At 51.9% G+C, this 17,730-nt stretch overlaps 2 protein-coding genes across 39 annotated transcripts in view; one reads left to right on the forward strand and one right to left on the reverse strand.

Annotated features, from left to right (window-relative positions):
- OGDH (oxoglutarate dehydrogenase) overlaps nt 1-17,730 on the reverse strand; it is a 474,703-nt gene that overhangs the window by 362,771 nt on the left and 94,202 nt on the right. The window lies entirely within an intron of this gene.
- Nucleotides 13,890-17,730, forward strand: part of CAMK2B (calcium/calmodulin dependent protein kinase II beta) — a 109,754-nt gene continuing 105,913 nt past the window's right edge. For 27 of the 38 annotated variants that reach the window (XM_015133620.3, XM_077996861.1, XM_028845822.2 and 24 more), the window contains exon 1: nt 14,511-14,748. In XM_015133620.3, the coding sequence (XP_014989106.3) occupies nt 14,684-14,748 (65 nt within the window). In that variant the 5' untranslated portion in view covers nt 14,511-14,683. Of the gene's footprint in view, nt 14,170-14,230; nt 14,281-14,510; nt 14,749-15,262; nt 15,359-17,730 lie in introns of those variants that run through there. The other 11 variants (XM_028845824.2, XM_077996880.1, XM_077996881.1 and 8 more) reach the window with 6 other exon arrangements.

Genomic DNA, 17,730 nt, shown 5'->3' on the forward strand with positions numbered 1-17,730 from the left:
TGCTTGAACCCAGGAGCTTGAGACCAGCCTGGGCCACAGGGTAAGACCTCGTCTCTACAAAAAAACAAAAAAAACAAAAGAATGGTGGTGCACACCTGTAGTCCCAGCTACTTGGGAGGCTGAGATGGGAGGATTGCTTGAGCCCAGGAGGTCAAGGTTGTAGTAAGCTGTGATGGCACCATTGCACCCTAGCCTGAGTGGCAGAATGCGACCCTGTCTCAAGAAAAAGAAAGAAAGAAAGAAATAAGAACTTCTACAAATCAATAAGGAAAAGACAATCCAATAGAAAAATATGTTAAAAACATGAACTACATTGTACAAAAAGGGATATCCAGATGGTCCAAAAACCCGTGAAAAGGCACTCACCCTTAAAAGCACCTCCTGAGTCTTCAGGGAAATGAAAATTAAAAACCACAATGTAATACTCCCCCCACCCCCATCACCACACTCACTGTAATGACTAAAAATCTTACAATACCGGTTGTTGTCTGCAAGCCTATGGAGCAACCAGAACTCTCGTGTTGTGCTGGTGGGAATGTAAGTCAACAAACTTTGAAATCCTGTGGCAGTGTCCATTAAAGCAAGCACCCACATACCCAGTGAGCCAGAAATTCCATGCCTAGATATTTGCTGAACAGAAATGGATGCATTAAGTTCACCAGGACATGAACAAAGATGTTCGTCATAGCTTTATTCATAACAGCTCGGAACTGAAAACCACCCTGGTGTTCATTATCAGTAGAACGGAGATTTAAATAATAAAAGTATAATAGATAATAAATGTATAAGTAAGCGTAAATAAATTCACACGATTGAGACTAGACAGCAACAAAAAACTTGCTATTGCTACATGCAGAAACATGTTTGAATATCACAAACATAACATTTGGGGGTTTTCCTAGACACAAGAGAGGAACTACTTTATAATTCTACGTATTTAAACCTCAAAACCAGGGCATACTAATCTGTGTCGGCAAAGGTTAAGATAGTAGCTACCACTGTGGGAGGGGAGAGGACACAAGGTATGCAGATATTGTTCCTTTTCTTAATTGAAGTGCTGAGTGAAGGTGGAAATTTACCGAATCTGTTTACTTGTAACCTGTGTACTTTTCTGTTTACATTCCACCTCATTAAGAAACCATTATGGAAGTCATCTTCCTTCTGTACCCTTGCTCCATTCTGTTGCCCTCTTCCTTCTTCGTGCCCTTATAGAGCTGCTGCTTTTTTGTTTGTTTGTTTTATTTTGAAATAATCTTAAATTTACAGAAAAGTTGCAAAATATTAAAAATAGCTCCTATACACTATTCAACCAAATTCTCCAGTTGTTAACACTTTACTACATTTGATTTATCAGTCTTTCTCTCTATATATACTAATGTATTTTTTCCTGAATCATTTGATAACAAAATTGTAGATGTGATTCTTCATCATCCTTTTATGCCCTTGTGCAAAACAAGGGTCCTTTCCTGTATGAACACAGTACAACTGTCAAAATCAGGAAATTGATCTTTATCTGATATTACCATTGAATCCACAGATCCATTCAAAGTTTGCTTATGACATTACTGCTTTAATAATGTCATCAACTGTGCAGAGGCAATGCTGTGTTCTTCCTACCGCATTTGTATCAGGGGGCTCACAATGCTGACTTGTCCCACTCTTGTATCACATGGTTAAGATGGTGTCTGCTGGATCTCTCCATGTAGCGCTCCTTAGTCCTTCCTGTAGATCTGAGTTTCCGTCTGGTATTATTTTCCTTGCCCTGGAGGATGTCCATAGCTTTGACTGTATTACAGGTCTTCTGTCAATGAATTCTCTCAGTCTTGTCTAACTGTCTTCATTTCAACCTTGTTTTAAAAGGATATTTTTGCTAGATAAGTATCTTTTTGGTTGAAGCTTTTTTGCTTTCAGCACTTTGATGATGCCATTCAATTGTTTCTGCCTCCATTGTTCCTGGTGAGAAGTTGGTAATGATTCTTATACTTGTTCCCCTGTAAGTAATGCTATACCTCCCAGCAAACCCGGCCGCTTTCAGAATTTTCTTAGGTTTTCAGAACTGTATGTCTGAATGTTGTTATTCTTTCTGTTTATCATGATTTGAGTTGAGACTTCTGGATATGTAAATTGATGTTTTTCATCAAATTTGGGATGTTTTGGCCATTATTTCTTCACATATTTGTTCTGCCTCAATTTTACACCTTTTCATTTGAGACTCCGATTATGTATGTGTTAGATTATGTGATACTATTCCAAAAGGCTCTCAGGCTCTACTCACTTTCCTTCAGCCTTTTTTCCTTGTGATCTTCAGATAATGTTTATTGATCTGTCTTCATGTTTATCGACTCTTCTACTACCTCCAATCTGCTATTAAACCTTCCAGTGAATTTTTCATTTCAATTATTATACTTTTTAGTTTTAAAATTTGCATCTGGATACCATTTTGGGGCTGAGATTTCCTAGATACTCACTGATTAAGACTATTTCTTACTTTAATTATTTGGACATATTTATAATAGCTACATTAAAGTCTGCTAAACCCAACATCTGGGTCATTTTAGATTGAGTTACTGTTCTATAGTCTGCTTTATTCTTGCCTGGGCATCACATTTTCCTATTTCCTTATATACCTGGTGATTTTTTTTAAAAGTTGAATATTGGATTTTGTGGCTAATATATTGTGAAACTCAAAATTGTGTTAACTTCCTCTGAAGAATGTTGATTATTGTTTTAGTAGGCAATTTAATTATTGGCAGATGACTTTGAACTTCCTTACTTGGGGTTCATGTTTTGTTACTGCAGATGCACGGAACATCCAAAATGTTTCCTAAGCCTCTCTAATTTGGCATGACTCAGTTCTTCCCTATGTACGTGCAGCTTAGTTGTCAGCCGAGGACTTGCAGAGCTCCTGTGTGGGGTTCTGGGACCCCTGCGTGCACAGCTCCCTCTTCTCCGACGCTTGGCTCCACACATGCCCACTGCTCCCGCTGCTCCTCACCATCATCTCCACCTCTTCAGCTCCACGTGACCTCCATGCCCTGCCTAGAGTCCGGTGCTGTGTGCCACAGTCAGAAAACTCTGTCGGGGAGCACGGAGCAATTGTGGGGCTCACCTCCTAAGCATCCCTTCCCACAGGGATCTGAGTCTTGCGCTCCCTGAAAACAGTTGCCTCATGTACTTTGTCCAGATTCATGGTTATTTCTGGTGGGAGGGCTAGTCTGGTAAAATGCCTAGAAGTGGAAGTCACAAGTGATTTTGGCTGGAGAAGGTGATGCTTGTTTCCACATCCAATTTGTCCATGCCCTCCTTGACCTACTCCAACCCAGCCTCTGGCATTACTCTGCCTGGAGACTTCTCGACCCAGCTTCCATGACACTCTTCTCTCCTGGATTTATCCCTGCCCCTTTACTTGCTTTTTCTTTGTCTCCTTAATCAACCCTTCCTCAAACCATCTCCTTGATGCTGCATCCCTCAGAGACCCCTTATGAGCCCTTTTCTCTCCTCCTGTGACACTCACTAGGCTGCAATTCAATCCCTCCTTCTACTGATCGTTCTCCAGCCTGTGCCTTCAGCTTTTCTCTTTATCCTGGCCTCTAGGCCATATTTTCACTGATACTGCAGGTAGTGGATATTTAGGAGGCCCTTAAACATTACACTCCCTAATTGCAATTTAATATCTTTACCCCATACCTGTTACTCCTTTTCATTTTCCCTTTATCCTGCCACCTAAGCTAGAAAAGTAGGAGAGGCCCATGCAGCCCCAGCCCCTCCATACTCACTTCTCACTTGCAGTGGGCCACCAAGTCCTGATTCTGAAATATTATTCCAAATAGATTCCCTCTAGCCCCCAGCTAAAACATGATAGCTCCTGTTAGCATGGATAGTGGCCACAAAGGTGAGGTTGCTACATATGGAGTTTCCAGGGTATGGTAAAACAGTAGGTAGGCCTGGACTCCCAGCAGTTTCTCTCTGGGGTCTGGGGGAAGTGTTAGGGAGGGGGAAGGTGAGAAGGGTTTAGAAGATCCCTTGGAGCTTGTCGGGGGGGACCAGCACCTACCCAATTCCTGCAGAGGCCTACAGTCCTGGTAGGAGGCTCTGACGGAGAGCCACTGGGTAGAAACCTAACTGGGTGGGAGGCAGGAGCTGTCCATTGCCCTCCAGGCTCTAGGGGCTGTGGTAGCATGAGGGGCACCCCAGGCTGGAGGCTGACCCCATAATCAGGGCTACTTCAGGCTCTGCCTGAGTCTGCTGGCTGTCCTGCGGCTGGTCCCTGTGAGGGTCTGGGCCCACTGGCCAGCCTGCTGAGACCACAGCCAAAGTCCTTCCTCCAGGTATGTGGCAGATGTCCTGGCCAGGCCAGAGACTGAGGGGCATTTAGAGAGAGGCCACAGAAAAAAAGACCAAGGCCACAGCCCAACCTGGCTGTGTTCACCTGAAGGGCACCATGTGCCCATACACTTCATGGGCCATTTGTCCTTGCCTCCCTGGGAGTCCCCTCTTGTGACCATTCTTTATCAGAGTCCCTAAGTCTCAGTAGCCTGCCAGGCTGGGGATGTGGAGGTGGGACATGGGGGCAGGGACTGGAAAAAGGGGTAGGAGGGCTGTGTTCATTGCGCCAAGCTTCTGTGGAGGCTACAGAGGAGGGCCAAGTGCAGGCAGGAGCCCAGTAGGGCAAACGTGCCCCCAGTCTGGGGCCACTCCACGCTAGGGGCCTCAGGTTCTACCACCATCCCCTCCTCCATCCACTGGCTTTCCAGGGTTACCAGGACTCTAGGACCAAGGGAGCATCTAGCAACCAAGGGATGAGTGTCAGAGTGGGAGACCCTGCACTCCAGGCAGCTGGGGTCATCTCCGAGAAAGGGCCCCAAGGGCGGCGCCTGCTTCAGAGTCAACCGAGGGGAATCCCTGAAGGACAGAGGGAGTGCGTACAACACTCTCCAGGGGGAGAAAATGCAGCTTTAAGATGTGCTGCCTCCCACTCCATTCTACCCACACCAGCATTTCTGGTGGGGGAGGCAGTGGAACTCAGAGCGTAGGAGTCACCTCTCTGGGAGGAAGGCCCCATGAGCTGCAAGCGCTGTTTGCATCATCTTGACCCCTGTGCAATTAGAACAGAGTTGCATTTGCAGGTGGTTTCTTGCCGCCCCCAGGCCTGGCCAGGACCAGGGGTAGGGGGAGGCATGCTGGCATAGAGCTGGTGATAGCAGGCCTTGGATGCCAGCCAGCCTCCTACCTCCTTCCCTACTGCTGTTTGTCTTCAGGCAAGTTACTTAACCATTCAGGGCCCCAGTGTCCTCATTTGCAAAATGCTGCTGGTAATAACATGTCTGGCATACAGGAAGCACTCAAGAAATGCTGGCTCTGACTGTAATCGCCCTGGCTATTTTCTGCTTGCTGTTGCCTGACACCTGTAAGTATGTCCATGCGTGTAGCTTTCCATAATTACGGTGGCTGTGTACAAACTGCATTATATTTGGCGTCCCCCACGCAGAAGGCTCTGTATCCACGGAGCTTTCTCCCTTCCCACTTGTCACGTGGCCCCACATCTCCATCCACTCGCTCCGTTGTTTCTGCCAGGCCAGTCCCCTGCGGGGGACGATTTGGGTTGTTTCCAGTTTTCTCGGTTATAAATAGCACTGCTGTGCATATCTTTATTACAAATTCCTTCTTTCCTCTGAAACCCTGAATAACTGAGCCCACAGGGCATCCAGTACCCAGCGCAGGCTGTCTTACAAAACCCATGGCGCTTCCTGGCCTGCTCCACCGGCATTGCATTGGGTCCTGCAGATGTGCCTCAAGGAGGGGAGAAATCTGAGTGGCCCTCGTTCTCCATTGGTCAGAGCTGCAGGGCAGCCTCAGCACTGGCCCTTCTTGAACCTGCACGGATGCTTGACATCATCTAAGTTCACAGACATGGGACAAAACTAAGCAAAAACAAAAGAGAAAAACACCCTACCAGTGTTTCTGAACTTGCTGTGCCTTTAAATGTGAAAAGCTCTCCTTGGTATCTGGGGCCAGAGAGGCTGGGTCCCTGGGTGGCTGCAGAGCGGGCCCTGGCGGTGGAGAGGCCCAGCTTCATCTTCTTGTCAGGGTTTCCCCCCTGCCTTTTTTGTTGTTGTTGTCGTTGTTGTTGTTGAGATGGAGTCTCATTCTGTCGCCCAGGCTGGAGTGGAGTGGCACCATCTCAGCTCACCGCAACCTCCATCTCCCGGATTCAAACGATTCTCCTGCGTCCGCCTCCCGAGTAGCTGGGATTACAGGCACCCACCACCATGCCTGACTAACTTTTGTATTTTTAGTAGAGACAGGGTTTCGCCATGTTGGCCAGGCTGGCCTCAAACACCTGGCCTTAGATGACCTACCCGCCTCGGCCTCCCAAAGTGCTGGGATTATAGGCGTGAACCACTGCGCCCAGCCAATCTTTATTTCTTTATTTTATGTTGCCTCTTTTATACCTATTTTTTGGCTTGTTTTTTGTTGCTGACCAGACTTGTCAGGTTTGTCTATTTTACTCTTTAAAATTTTTTTTTTTAAAGATCTAGCAGTTTGTATTACTGATTAGTTGTGGCACTGATTGTTTTTCTTTCATTAATTTCTGTTTGGCATTATCATACTCATCCCTTCACCTTTCTTGGGGTTGTTTCGCTCTTCATGTCTAGCTTCTTGAGTGGTAAGCCTTAGTTTATTTTCAGTCTTGTCTGCTTTGTGATAAGGGCACGATGGCCTGTGACATCTCCTCCGAGCGTGGCTTTGGCCAGGCTTGTAACACAGAGATCATGGCACTGCATTCCAGCCTGGGCGTGTTTGTTTCTAAGTTTCATCTCTGTAGTCTCCACGTTCTGTCATGTAAATTTCCTGCTGAACGGATTTATTTGGCTTTCCTTTAGTTATTTCTTTTTAATTTTATTGCAGTGATTCCTGCTTTTGTAGAATTTTTTTTTTTTTCCAATTTCCTTTGTCTCCTAGTACTTGGTCTATTGCTAAGGCTCTTCCATATGACTGAAAAAAGTATATTCTCCATATGGCATATGAACATACATTTCATGTCATTTTAAAGTTGAGGTATACTTTACATACATAATTACATGAAACTTACATGTAAATTACATTTACATAAAACACACTGATTTTAAGGGTACAGTTTGCCAGGTTTTTGACAAATGTACACCCTTGTGTAGCCACAGAAAATATACAGAACATTTTAACATCCCAGAAAATTCCCTTGGGCTCCTCCAAGCCAATCCCGGCACCACCCCAACCCTCTGCAGAGACAGCCACTTTTCTGATTTCTAGAACCATAGATTAGTTCTAGAATGTGTAGAAATGGAATTATGCAATGTGTATTCTTTGTGTCTGGCTTCTTTGGTTCAACCTCATGTCTGAGCAATTTATCCATGTTGTTGAGTGTACTAGTAGTTATTCTTTTTAATTTATATGTGCCAATTTGTTTACCTGCATTCCTGTTTATGGACATTAATACATTGTTTCCAGTTTCACCTACTGTGAGTAAAGCTACTGTAAATGCTCTTGTACAAGTTTCTTTCTTTGTTTTTCTTTTCCTTTTTTTTTTTTTTTTTTTTTTTTTTTGAGATAGAGTCTTGCTCTGTCACCCAGGCTGGGGTGCAGTGGTGCAATCTTGGTTCACTGCAACCTCTGCCTCCCAGGTTCAAGCGATTCTTGTGCCTCAGCGTCCTGGGTAGCTGAGATTACAGGTGTGTACCACCACGCCAGGCTAACTTTTAAACTTTTAGTAGAGATGGGGTTTCACCATGTTGGCCAGGTTGGTCTTGAACACCTGACCTCAGGCGATCCGCCTGCCTCAGCCTCCCAAAGTGTTGAGATTACAGGCGTGAGCCACTGCACCCGGCCTCTTTTTCTTTTCCTGATATATGTTTTTACTTTTTTGGGGTAAAAGCCTAAGAGGAATTGCCGGGTCATAGGGAAGGTATTTGTTTAGCTTTATAATAAACTGTCAAACAGTTCTCCAAAGTGGCTGTCCCGTATTTATGCACATTCTCTTTTATAGTGTTTTGCATCTGTCAACAATAGTAACCCTAACAGCAGTTAGATATTAAGCTCCTATCACAAGGCAGAACCCAGAAACAGCTGTCTTATGCTCCCTGGACTTTGGTTCCTTAGCAGCGAGGGCCAGAGAATGAGTGAGGCACTGCATGGACGAGGCGGCAAAAACCACATTTTCCCCAGCGTCCTTCTCCACTTCTTCAGTCATAGACACCCCACAGCCCAGCCTCCCTTGCAGCTAAATGAAATCATGTGATTCAGCTGTCAGTGGGGTCATGTAGCAGAAAGTTGACCAGTGAGCACCATTCCCCCTCCCTTTCTCTATCCTGCTGCTGGGAACATGGATGTGACAGCTAAATCTCCATGTCAGAGCTCCAGGAAGAGGGCCAACGCGAGATGCAGGAGCAGAAAACTGGAGGCAGCTTGGTTCCTAAGGGCTTTGCGATCACCCCAGGTGCCACCCCTGATGCTTAGGGGAAAGGCTGCCTTGCATTAGCCCTGGCTGGTGCACACAGGCCTGTGTCCATGCTGGGAACTCCAGGCTGGTAGCCAGGCTTCCTGCTTTAGCACAGACTTTGTGCCTGCAGGTGAATGCTACACAGGGTGGGATGGAAGGGGCATGAGTGCAGAGTCTTCTGACACATGCTAGGAGGCCATTTCCATGATGACAAATCCCTGGTGTCCACTACAGGGAAGGAGGATCTGGGAGCCACTTACAGGCCATCTGGGACCTGCTTCTCTCAGCCTAACTACTCCTGGCTGCTAGATATACCTGGGGGCCTGGCTGGGCTGGGACAGTGCCTGGACTTCTAGCGCCTAGGGCCTGAGGCAACTCCAGGAGGATGGAGGTGACACCAATGAGGACAGCTAAGGTGGGGTCAGTCAGGAAGGGTTCACCTCACCTGGCAGCCAGACAGTGCCAGGGATGCTCCAGGGAACCCCAGCCAGCAGGGGGGTGGCCCAGAGCCTCAGCCTGGCAGCAGACTTAGCAGGGGTTGCTCTCGCTTCCCTCCCTTTGCCCAAGGGCACAGTATCTCTGGGACAGGTGCTGGTGTCCACCTTATGCTTGGATGCCTGGTGAAAAGGGAGGAAGTCTAGGGGGTTCTCACCCTGTGTTCTCGGGCTGTGCCTCTGAGCCAGGCCTGCGGACACTGCTTCCAGCCAGGGCCGCACTGGTTAGTTGGCTTTATCACTTTGCTTGTTAGTCATCAAGGTGGTTCCAAATCCCTTGGAGGACTCAGGCGAATCTGCCAATAAGCCACTGACAAAATGCCCTTGTGGGGTCTGACTGCTTCAGCCTCTTTCCCACCCTCTTCATTCCCTAAACACACCAGCAGTGCCTGCCACAGGGCCTTTGCATGGCAGCCTCTTCTGCCAACACCCTGCCCTTTTCCTCTCAAGGGTAGCCTCTCTGTGTCATTCAGACTTCAGCTTAGACATCACCTCCTCAGAAAGGTCTTCCGTGGACTTCCACTCTGAAGTTGCCACCCTATCACTCTGCAGCACACCACTTTGTTTTAATCTACATACAACATCGGTACTAGATGCATCCTTGTTGCTTGTTATCAAGCTCTGCAAAGGCAGAATCCTTGTCCATCTCATTCCCTGATGTGACTGAGTGCCTGGGCAGAGACGGGCACACAGTAACCGCACAAAGAAGGCTGGTGGACACCTTGAGCAGAACACGGTGGTTAAAGGAACCAGCCACAAAGTCAGACAGATCGAGATGCCAATACTAAACTAGCTGTCTGACCTGAGGCCAGTTAGAGTCTGTGTCTCGATTTCCTCATTTGTAAAAGGGAGGTAATGATAATGCTATGAAGTTTATTCAAAATGGTGGATGTTGGACTTTTAGAATGGTTTTGGGCATGTGGTGAGTGAATTGTAAATTGTAGCTATGGCCTTCATCATCACCATCACTATCACCACTATCATCATTGTCACCAATACCATCATTATTATCACCACTACCATCACCATCCCCACCACCACCACCATCAGCAGCATCACGATCACCACCACCACCACCACCATCATCGTCACCAACACCATCATTATTATCACCACCATGATCACCACCACCATTACCACCGCCATCATCATCACCAACACCTTCATTATCATTACCATCACCACCACCATTGACACCACCACCACTGACACAACTATCACCACCGCCATCACTACCAACCACCACCAGCAGCACCATTACCATCATTATCATAACCACCACCACCATCGCCATCCCCACCACCATTACCATCATAACCATCACCATCACCACCACCATTACCACCACCATCATGGTCACCAACACCATCATTACCATTATCATCACCACCATCACCACCACCATTGACACCACCACCACTGACACAACTATCACCACCGCCATTACTACCAACCACCACCACCAGCACCATTACCATCATTATCATAACCACCACCACCATCGCCATCCCCACCACCATTACCATCACCACCACCATCATCACCACCACCATCACCAACACCATCACCAACACCATCATTATCATCACCACTATCACCACCACAACCACCATTGACACCACCGTTGACACCACCACCATCATAATCACCACCACCACCACCATCACTATCATCATCACCACCATCACTACTACCACCACCATCACCATCATTACCATCATTATAATCACCATCATCACCATAGCCACTCCATGTGCTTGCCACTGTGTACTGTAAGGAGTGCCATGTCAAGGGCCAAATGATGGGAGATGGATGGACTAGGGTCTTCCTGCTCTGGGAACCACAGACTGCTCTCCCTGGTGGATGGCTGGGCCTGAGAGAGGAAGTGTGGTGACACCCTCCCACATGACAGCAGTCCCTGGAGGTGAGGGGGACAGGGAAGGCGTGGCTTTCTTTGGGATAATGAACCCCATGTGCAGCACTTTTGGCTCTGCAGATGTGATGCTTGTTGCCATGGTGACTGTCCTAACAATAACCTCCCAGAACTGATATTCCCCACACCCTCCCCAGCTGCCACCTGGGAGGGAGAGCCCTCCTCGTTTACGAAAGCAAGCTTGAAAGGACAAGGTGGGAGGCAGAGATGACACGGGGGTGGGGGTGAAAGTGGGCCCTTCCTGAAGGTAGGGGTGAGAAGAGGGGGAAGTCTGGGCCTCTCTGACCAGAGCCAAAACCAGATGAGAGGGCTTCTGGAATCTGGGACCAGAGGTCATGGCTGGAAGACTTTCTCCCTTCTAGCCATTTCCCTCTGCTAGGGAGAAGCCCTCTGGGTCTGAGGGTGGGGAGTGGGTTGTTTTTTGAGTGTCTGTGTGGGGTCAGGCTGTCTGGGTAGGGACATTCTGGCTGCCTCTGATAGCCCAGTCCTTCCCCACTGTCTGGTGCCCAATCATGCCAACTTTCCTGTGCTCGCCAGGGTAGCTCCACTTCATACCTCTAATACTTCAGCTCGGAGGAGGGACTGCCTGGGGGTCCCAGGTGCTAACAGGTACAAAAGACGGGGAGAAGTACAGGATACAATGAATCTAAAATTGCATCTCTTAGTGACCCCACATTCTTGTGTAACCCTGGTCCTGGGCAGCTTCTGAACTTTTGAAAGATGACCTCAGCCGGGTGCAGTGGCTCATGCCTGTAACCCCAGGACTTTGGGAGGCCGATGTGGGTGGATCACCTGAGGTCAGGAGTTTAAGACCAGCCTGGCCCATATAGCAAAACCCCATCTCTACTAAAAATACAAAAATTAGGGTGGCGGGTGCCTGTAATCCCAGCTACTCGGGAGGCCGAGGCAGGAGAATTGCTTGAGCCCAGGAGATGGAGGTTGCAGTGAGCTGAGACTGTGCCACTGCACTCCAGCCTGGGCAACAGAGTGAGACTCCATGTCAAAAAACAAAACAAAAAACAAAAACCAAGAAAGATGACCTTATAAAAGACTACCGAGTGTGCTGCCATGTCCACCACTCAGGGCTCCAGGAAGCCGTGTAAGTGTGGGTCTGTTTGTATGGATGTGTTTGTTGGTATGTGTGTGTTTGTGTGTGTGTGTGTGTGTGTGTGTGTGTGTGTGTGTGTGTGTGTGTAAGGCAAAGGAGGTTTTATGGGACACTGGGGTTTGAGTCATAGTCATTCCATGGCTGTGTGACTGTGGGTAAATTACTGTACCTCTCTGTCTCTCCATTATCCCATCAAGTAAAATGGGGATAATAATAGTACATGCTTAATAGGATTGTTTCAGAATTAAATGAGATAGTACATGTAAACTGCACAATCAGTGTCAGCTGTCATTAGGATGCCAGCACCACTTTATCATCTCCTGAACATGCTGGTAGGAGTGTGTGTGGTTTCATAGTAGCCTGCAAAGAGTCCAACTTACAGAGGGGTGCAATTTTCTTTTGTTTGTCTTGTTATTTGTATTCTTTTTCTTGAGACAGGGTCTTGCTCTGTCACCCAGGCTGGAGTGCAGTGGCTTGATCTCAGCTAACTGCAACCTCTACCTCCCAGGTAGAAACGATTCTCATTTGGGATTATAGGCAATGGGCCACCACACCCGGCTAATTTTTGTATTTTTAGTAGAGCCGGGGTTTCACCATGTTGGCCAGGCTGCTCTCAAACTCCTGACCTCAGGTGATCCACCCACCTTGGCCTCCCAAAGTGCTGGGATTACAGGCGTGAGCCACTGTGCTTGGCTTGTTATTTGTATTCTATTGTGTGGCCCTACCTCGTCTTTCCAGAGCTCAGAAAGGGAAAGTGCGGATGCTTCCAGCAGGTGCTGGAAGAAACTCCTGTGGGGTTAAACACAACGCCAAGAACAAACCTCAGACTTGGCCTCCAGTCCTTTCTCGAGTCCATGCCAGTCTGTCTGTTAGGATGGCCCAGGGTTCTCTGAGTCCAAGTCTGACATGGATGGGGTCTCCCTTCCTGCTATGGTCCTGCTGAAGTCAAGGTCAGGATCCCTCTGCCTCCTCAGCTGGGGACTTCCCCAGCTGGCCCAGCATTTGCCTTTGGCCTGAGAGTTTCTTGTCCTCTAGTGTCTTCTGGGTGCAGGTGGGTCGATGGCAGGGACTTGTTGCCGTGTGGTCTACTAATTGCCCAGCAGTCCTATGCCAAATGCATCCTGGCCCAGAAGGGCCCTGGCTGCTGGCACTCAGAATCCCTTTATCCCCTCCCTTATCCACACAACATTTATTGTGGCTTCTGGGGCTTGCTCTGGGCTGGCCACGAGGTGAGAGGGATAAGCAGGATAGGCCCAGAATTGGTCCTTGGGGAGCAGTAAGGAGGTCATGTCAGGGCAGCAGCGTGACCCAAATCCAGAGCTGGCTGCTGGAAACCCCCTCCTCAGAGCCTGCCCAGGATAGACCCTGTCAGAGGAGAGTGTGGGGTTGCTGGAGCCCAGTGGTCTAAAGTCCTGGTTCTGGTTCTGGACAGCAGCCCTGGTGCCAGGCCTCAGGGAAGGCTGTTTTGTGGGAAACCGGGTCGGCCCTGCCTCCTGCCTGCTTCCCTGCACTCTCCTCCTCCTTGGCCTCCAGGACGGCTTTCAAGAGGGGGTTGGGGTGTGTGGGCTCTCTTCCTCTAGGCAAAAGCAGGGGGCAGACAGGTGGACCATGCTGGAAAAGGGGAGAATGTGTACCCTTACCTGAGCAGGGTGGTTATGAGCTCTCAGGCCCCCCAAATTGCTGATGGAGCAGCCCCTGTTTCCCTGGCTCAGGGTCCCTTGGCCTGGACTCCGAATGTCGCCTCCTGGGACCTCCATTCCAGACACCCCAGCAACCGTTCTCTGGAGAAGTGAGGGGGAAGGGAGGGGCTGGGACCAAGGTGAGGGAGCAGGCCCCACCCCTTCACTTTTTCATGCTAGTGTCCCAGTGTGTATGTCCGGCCTTCTGGGCGGCTCCTCCTGGCCAGGCAGCCTTTGTGACATGTGTGGCTGATGGAGACTGGGCAGGAGGGATCTGGCAGCATCTCTTCCTGAGGGTGTGAGGAATGAGTCCTGTGGAGGGCAGCACATGAGCCCTCGGCCTCCATGTGGGCCCCAGTCCCCTCCTGCTGTCAGGCTAGGTGGGCCTTCGAGGGAGAGAGGCTGCGTTCATTATGTGCACTCTTCTGTGTTATGTGAGAGCGAGGGGTCGCCAGCAGCAAGTGGCCTGCGTGCGCGAGGTGCGGGCGTGGTGCGGGTACAGAATGAAGGCGTCAGTACAGGGCGCGGGTGTGTGTGCGGGGTGCGGGGTGCGGGGGCGGGCGCGCGTGTGTGTGCAGGTGCAGGTGCAGGTGCGTTGCGGGTGCGGGCCACGGGTGTGTGTGCAGGGCGCGTGTGCAGATGCAGGGCGCGGGTTCCGTGCGGGTGCGGGTGCAGGAGCAGCGTGTGCAGGGCGCGGGGAAGGCGCGTGCAGGGGGCGGCGGGCGGGCGGGGCGGGCGCGGCGGCGGCGGCGGTGACAGCGGCGCCCGCGCCTCCCCGCGCGTAGGTGTGCGGCGCGCTCCTGGCGAGGACGGAGCGAGCAGATCTCGCGTGCGCTCGCCGCCAGGCGCAGCCCAGCCCGGCCCCCGCCTGGCGCCGCGAGCCGAGGTGTCTCCCGCGCCCGCGCCCGTGTCGCCGCCGTGCCCGCGAGCGGGAGCCGGAGTCGCCGCCGCCCGAGCGCAGCCGAGCGCACGCCGAGCCCGTCCGCCGCCGCCATGGCCACCACGGTGACCTGCACCCGCTTCACCGACGAGTACCAGCTCTACGAGGATATTGGCAAGTAAGAGCCGCGGCACGCGCGGGCTGGGCCGGGGACCCCAGAGGGCCAGGACCTCCGGGACCCTCAGCGCCGCCGGCTCCGGGCGCACTGCGGCCCCGCGCGCTGCCGGCTTCTCTGGGCTCCGGGCCCAAGCGCACGGCCCCGCGCGGCCCCGACCCCCGAGCCCCAGGCCCCGGGCCCGGTCGCCGGACCTCAGCGCGCGCGGCCCTCTCCAGCTCTGCCCAGCGCGGCTGCCGGGCCGGGGCTCTGGGCTCGCGACTTGGCGCGGCGGGGGCGGCAGCAGGTGTCCCCGGAGCTCCCGGCAGACGTGACGCATTTGGCGGCGGGGAGGTCAGAGAGGAGGGGCGCGCGGGGGCGGCCGCCGGGCCTGGAGCGCCAGGAGGGGTCGGCTGCGGCCCCAGAGGGTCGTCCCCCGACGCGGGCACGCTGTCCCCACCCCCACCCGAGCGGCAGGCGGCGGGGGTGGCGGGACCTGCTTGCGCCTGCTCCTGCGCGTGGCCCCATCCGCGCGGGGGGTGCCGGCGTGGGAGAGCCTCTGCTGTAGGTCTCCTGGGGAATCTGGGTTCTGGAGGATTTTCCCCCAGATTCTTCTGGAAACAGGAATTTGGAGGTGTGGGGAGGACGAGGTCAGGGAGCCTGGATCAGGTCATGGGGATAGGGGGGAGAGATTAAGATCCTGATTGGGTTGCAAATTTCAGGGTCATCGAGGTGGGTGGGGGCTGGATTTTGGACCGTTGGCGGGGGCACTCTAAAGGGGAAGGGGCTTTGAAGGTTTGTTTGAAGTGGGACCTCACGGGGAACAGGTGCTGTGGCTCCCGTTCTCTGCTCAGCAGTATGAGCAGTGTGGGGCGAAGGTCTGGTTTGGGTCCCCCAGACCCGGCTTTGCCACTGGGGTCAGAGATGGGGAACGCCTCAGGGGCCTCCTGTCTGGCCTGGGGTCTCCCGTCTGAGAATCAAGGTGGCTGCACCTGGCATCCCCAGGGCTAGCTTCAGAACTCCCGAATCTCCAGCCTGACTGGGCCAGAGCCCCATCCTCCTCCGTCCTCCCCCATCCTCCTCCGTCCCTTCAGTGCAGGCGGTGGGGGCGCTGGCGGTGCTGGCGAGATTTCCTCTTACACATCCAGCACTGATTCTTTTTTTCCTTTACTAAATAAGTGTCTGGTGAAACCTTGTGGTGGGTGAGGGACGCTGATCATTGATAATTGTGGAGTGCGGAGCTGGAGGAGTGTGGGGGTGTGTTCATTCCCCACTTCTCCCTGCACGTGTGGAGAGGATTTGGGTAGGGGGTGGAGATGTGGCGCTCAGCCCTGTGCAAGAAGCCCATGCTGGATCGGTGGGGTGAGGGGCCAGGCCGGCTGGGGGACCCTTCCTTGGATGGGTCTGGAGAGCACCCCAGAGCTGAGACCTCGAGGGAGGGGTCAGGCCCAGCCCCCTTCATGGGGATCCCTAAGTGGGTGGCTGGCTCCCCCGTCTTCACCCCTCAGATGCACAGATCTACCCCTGCCTGTCCTCTTGGCCTCCAGAGGTGTCCTGGCCGCTGGAAGGGCAGGTGGGTAGCAGTTAATGTGCCTGGTTCTCAGAGGAAGAGAGCGGCAGTGGGAAGTCAGTCTTTCCTCAGGGGCCTTCTTGTCGTCTTCTCTGCTTGTGCCCAGAAGCACAGAGGCCCTCACAGCAGGTGTCCCTGGTCTTCCCCAAAGAAGCCACTTTCAAGACGTTCCCATGTACCCCAGTGTCCTCAGCCTGCAGCTCACTCTGGCTGTTCCTTCTCCCCTTTGCTGCGAGCCTCCCTGCATCCAGTGGCAGTGTCAGGGTGGCCAGCTCCCCACTGAGCCTCCAGTTCCAGCACAGCTGGATGTCCTGGCCAGTGCCACCCACACTGGGGAGTGAAGGTCTTTGGGGCTGCCTGGGGGAGGTTGAGAGAGGTGGCTCCAGAGGTGGAGACCAGGTGGGGCTAAGACTGCTGGGTTTCTCTCTGAAGCCGGAGAATGAGCCGCTGCTGGAAGGGAGTGTGGCCTCCTGAGCGAAAGCACTGGGAGCCATGCAGTGCGAGGTGAGGAGTGGAGCCTGGGATCAAGGGGAGCCCCGTGACCTGGGACAAGAGGAGATGCCCAAGCCAGGAGCTGGCAGCTCAGCGCAGTGCACCTTCCTGGAGCCCTGCTAGGCGCCGGGTCCCTGGGGACGCCAAAGGCCTGCCACTGCCATGCTGTGGCGGCTCTGGGGTAGGGAAGGGACTGATTCCTAGGGGGTGCAGCCGTGCCATAGAGGTGGGTCAGGGAGCGGGGAGGGCAGAGCAGGGCACCCAAGGGGGATGTCTGAGGCCAGGGCTCAGTTGTGGGCACTCAGCCCTTTTGTAGCGCTGGGGTCCCTTGGTTGATACGTTGGCTGGTTGTTGACAGTGCCTGCCCGGGGCACAGTTGGTGTTGCTTCCTGGCCTCAGGTGGACATGTCCAAGTTTATTTAAAGCTGCAGCCACTGGCACCCAGTCAGGTCTCACTGAGCTCCCTGCCCAAAGGAAGGACTTGGCCTCAGGCCCACAGCTGCTCATGTGTGACGAGGCCACTGGCCTTTCCCCTCCCTTGCCCCATCCTTTTCTGCTGTCTCTGCTCCCGAATCTTCCCCGGAGGCCTGGGCAGCAGGGTCAGCCAGCCAAGAGGAGCCGCTTTCTGGGGCCCTGCCCTGCCCAGTTCTATAGAGAGTGTGTGCCCTTCCCTGCTCAGCCTGACACTTCTCACAGACACTAGCCTGGTGGCCCATGTGGGAGCAGTTACAGAGCAAGGCAGGGAAGCCCTCAGCCTGGCATGGCCCAGCCAACAGTGCAGTTTTAATTTTTTTATATTCGATAAACTTTAAAGATCCAGAAAAATCCCAGGAATAATAAAATGAACATAGTATCTCTTCTACCCAGAATTGAAAATGGTTAATCTTTTGTCATTTTGGCTTTAAGTCCTTTTTTACAAAAAATTATAAGAAGTATTCCAAAGA

Source organism: Macaca mulatta, chromosome 3, assembly GCF_049350105.2.
Source record: "Macaca mulatta isolate MMU2019108-1 chromosome 3, T2T-MMU8v2.0, whole genome shotgun sequence".
NCBI classification, from domain to species: domain Eukaryota; kingdom Metazoa; phylum Chordata; class Mammalia; order Primates; family Cercopithecidae; genus Macaca; species Macaca mulatta.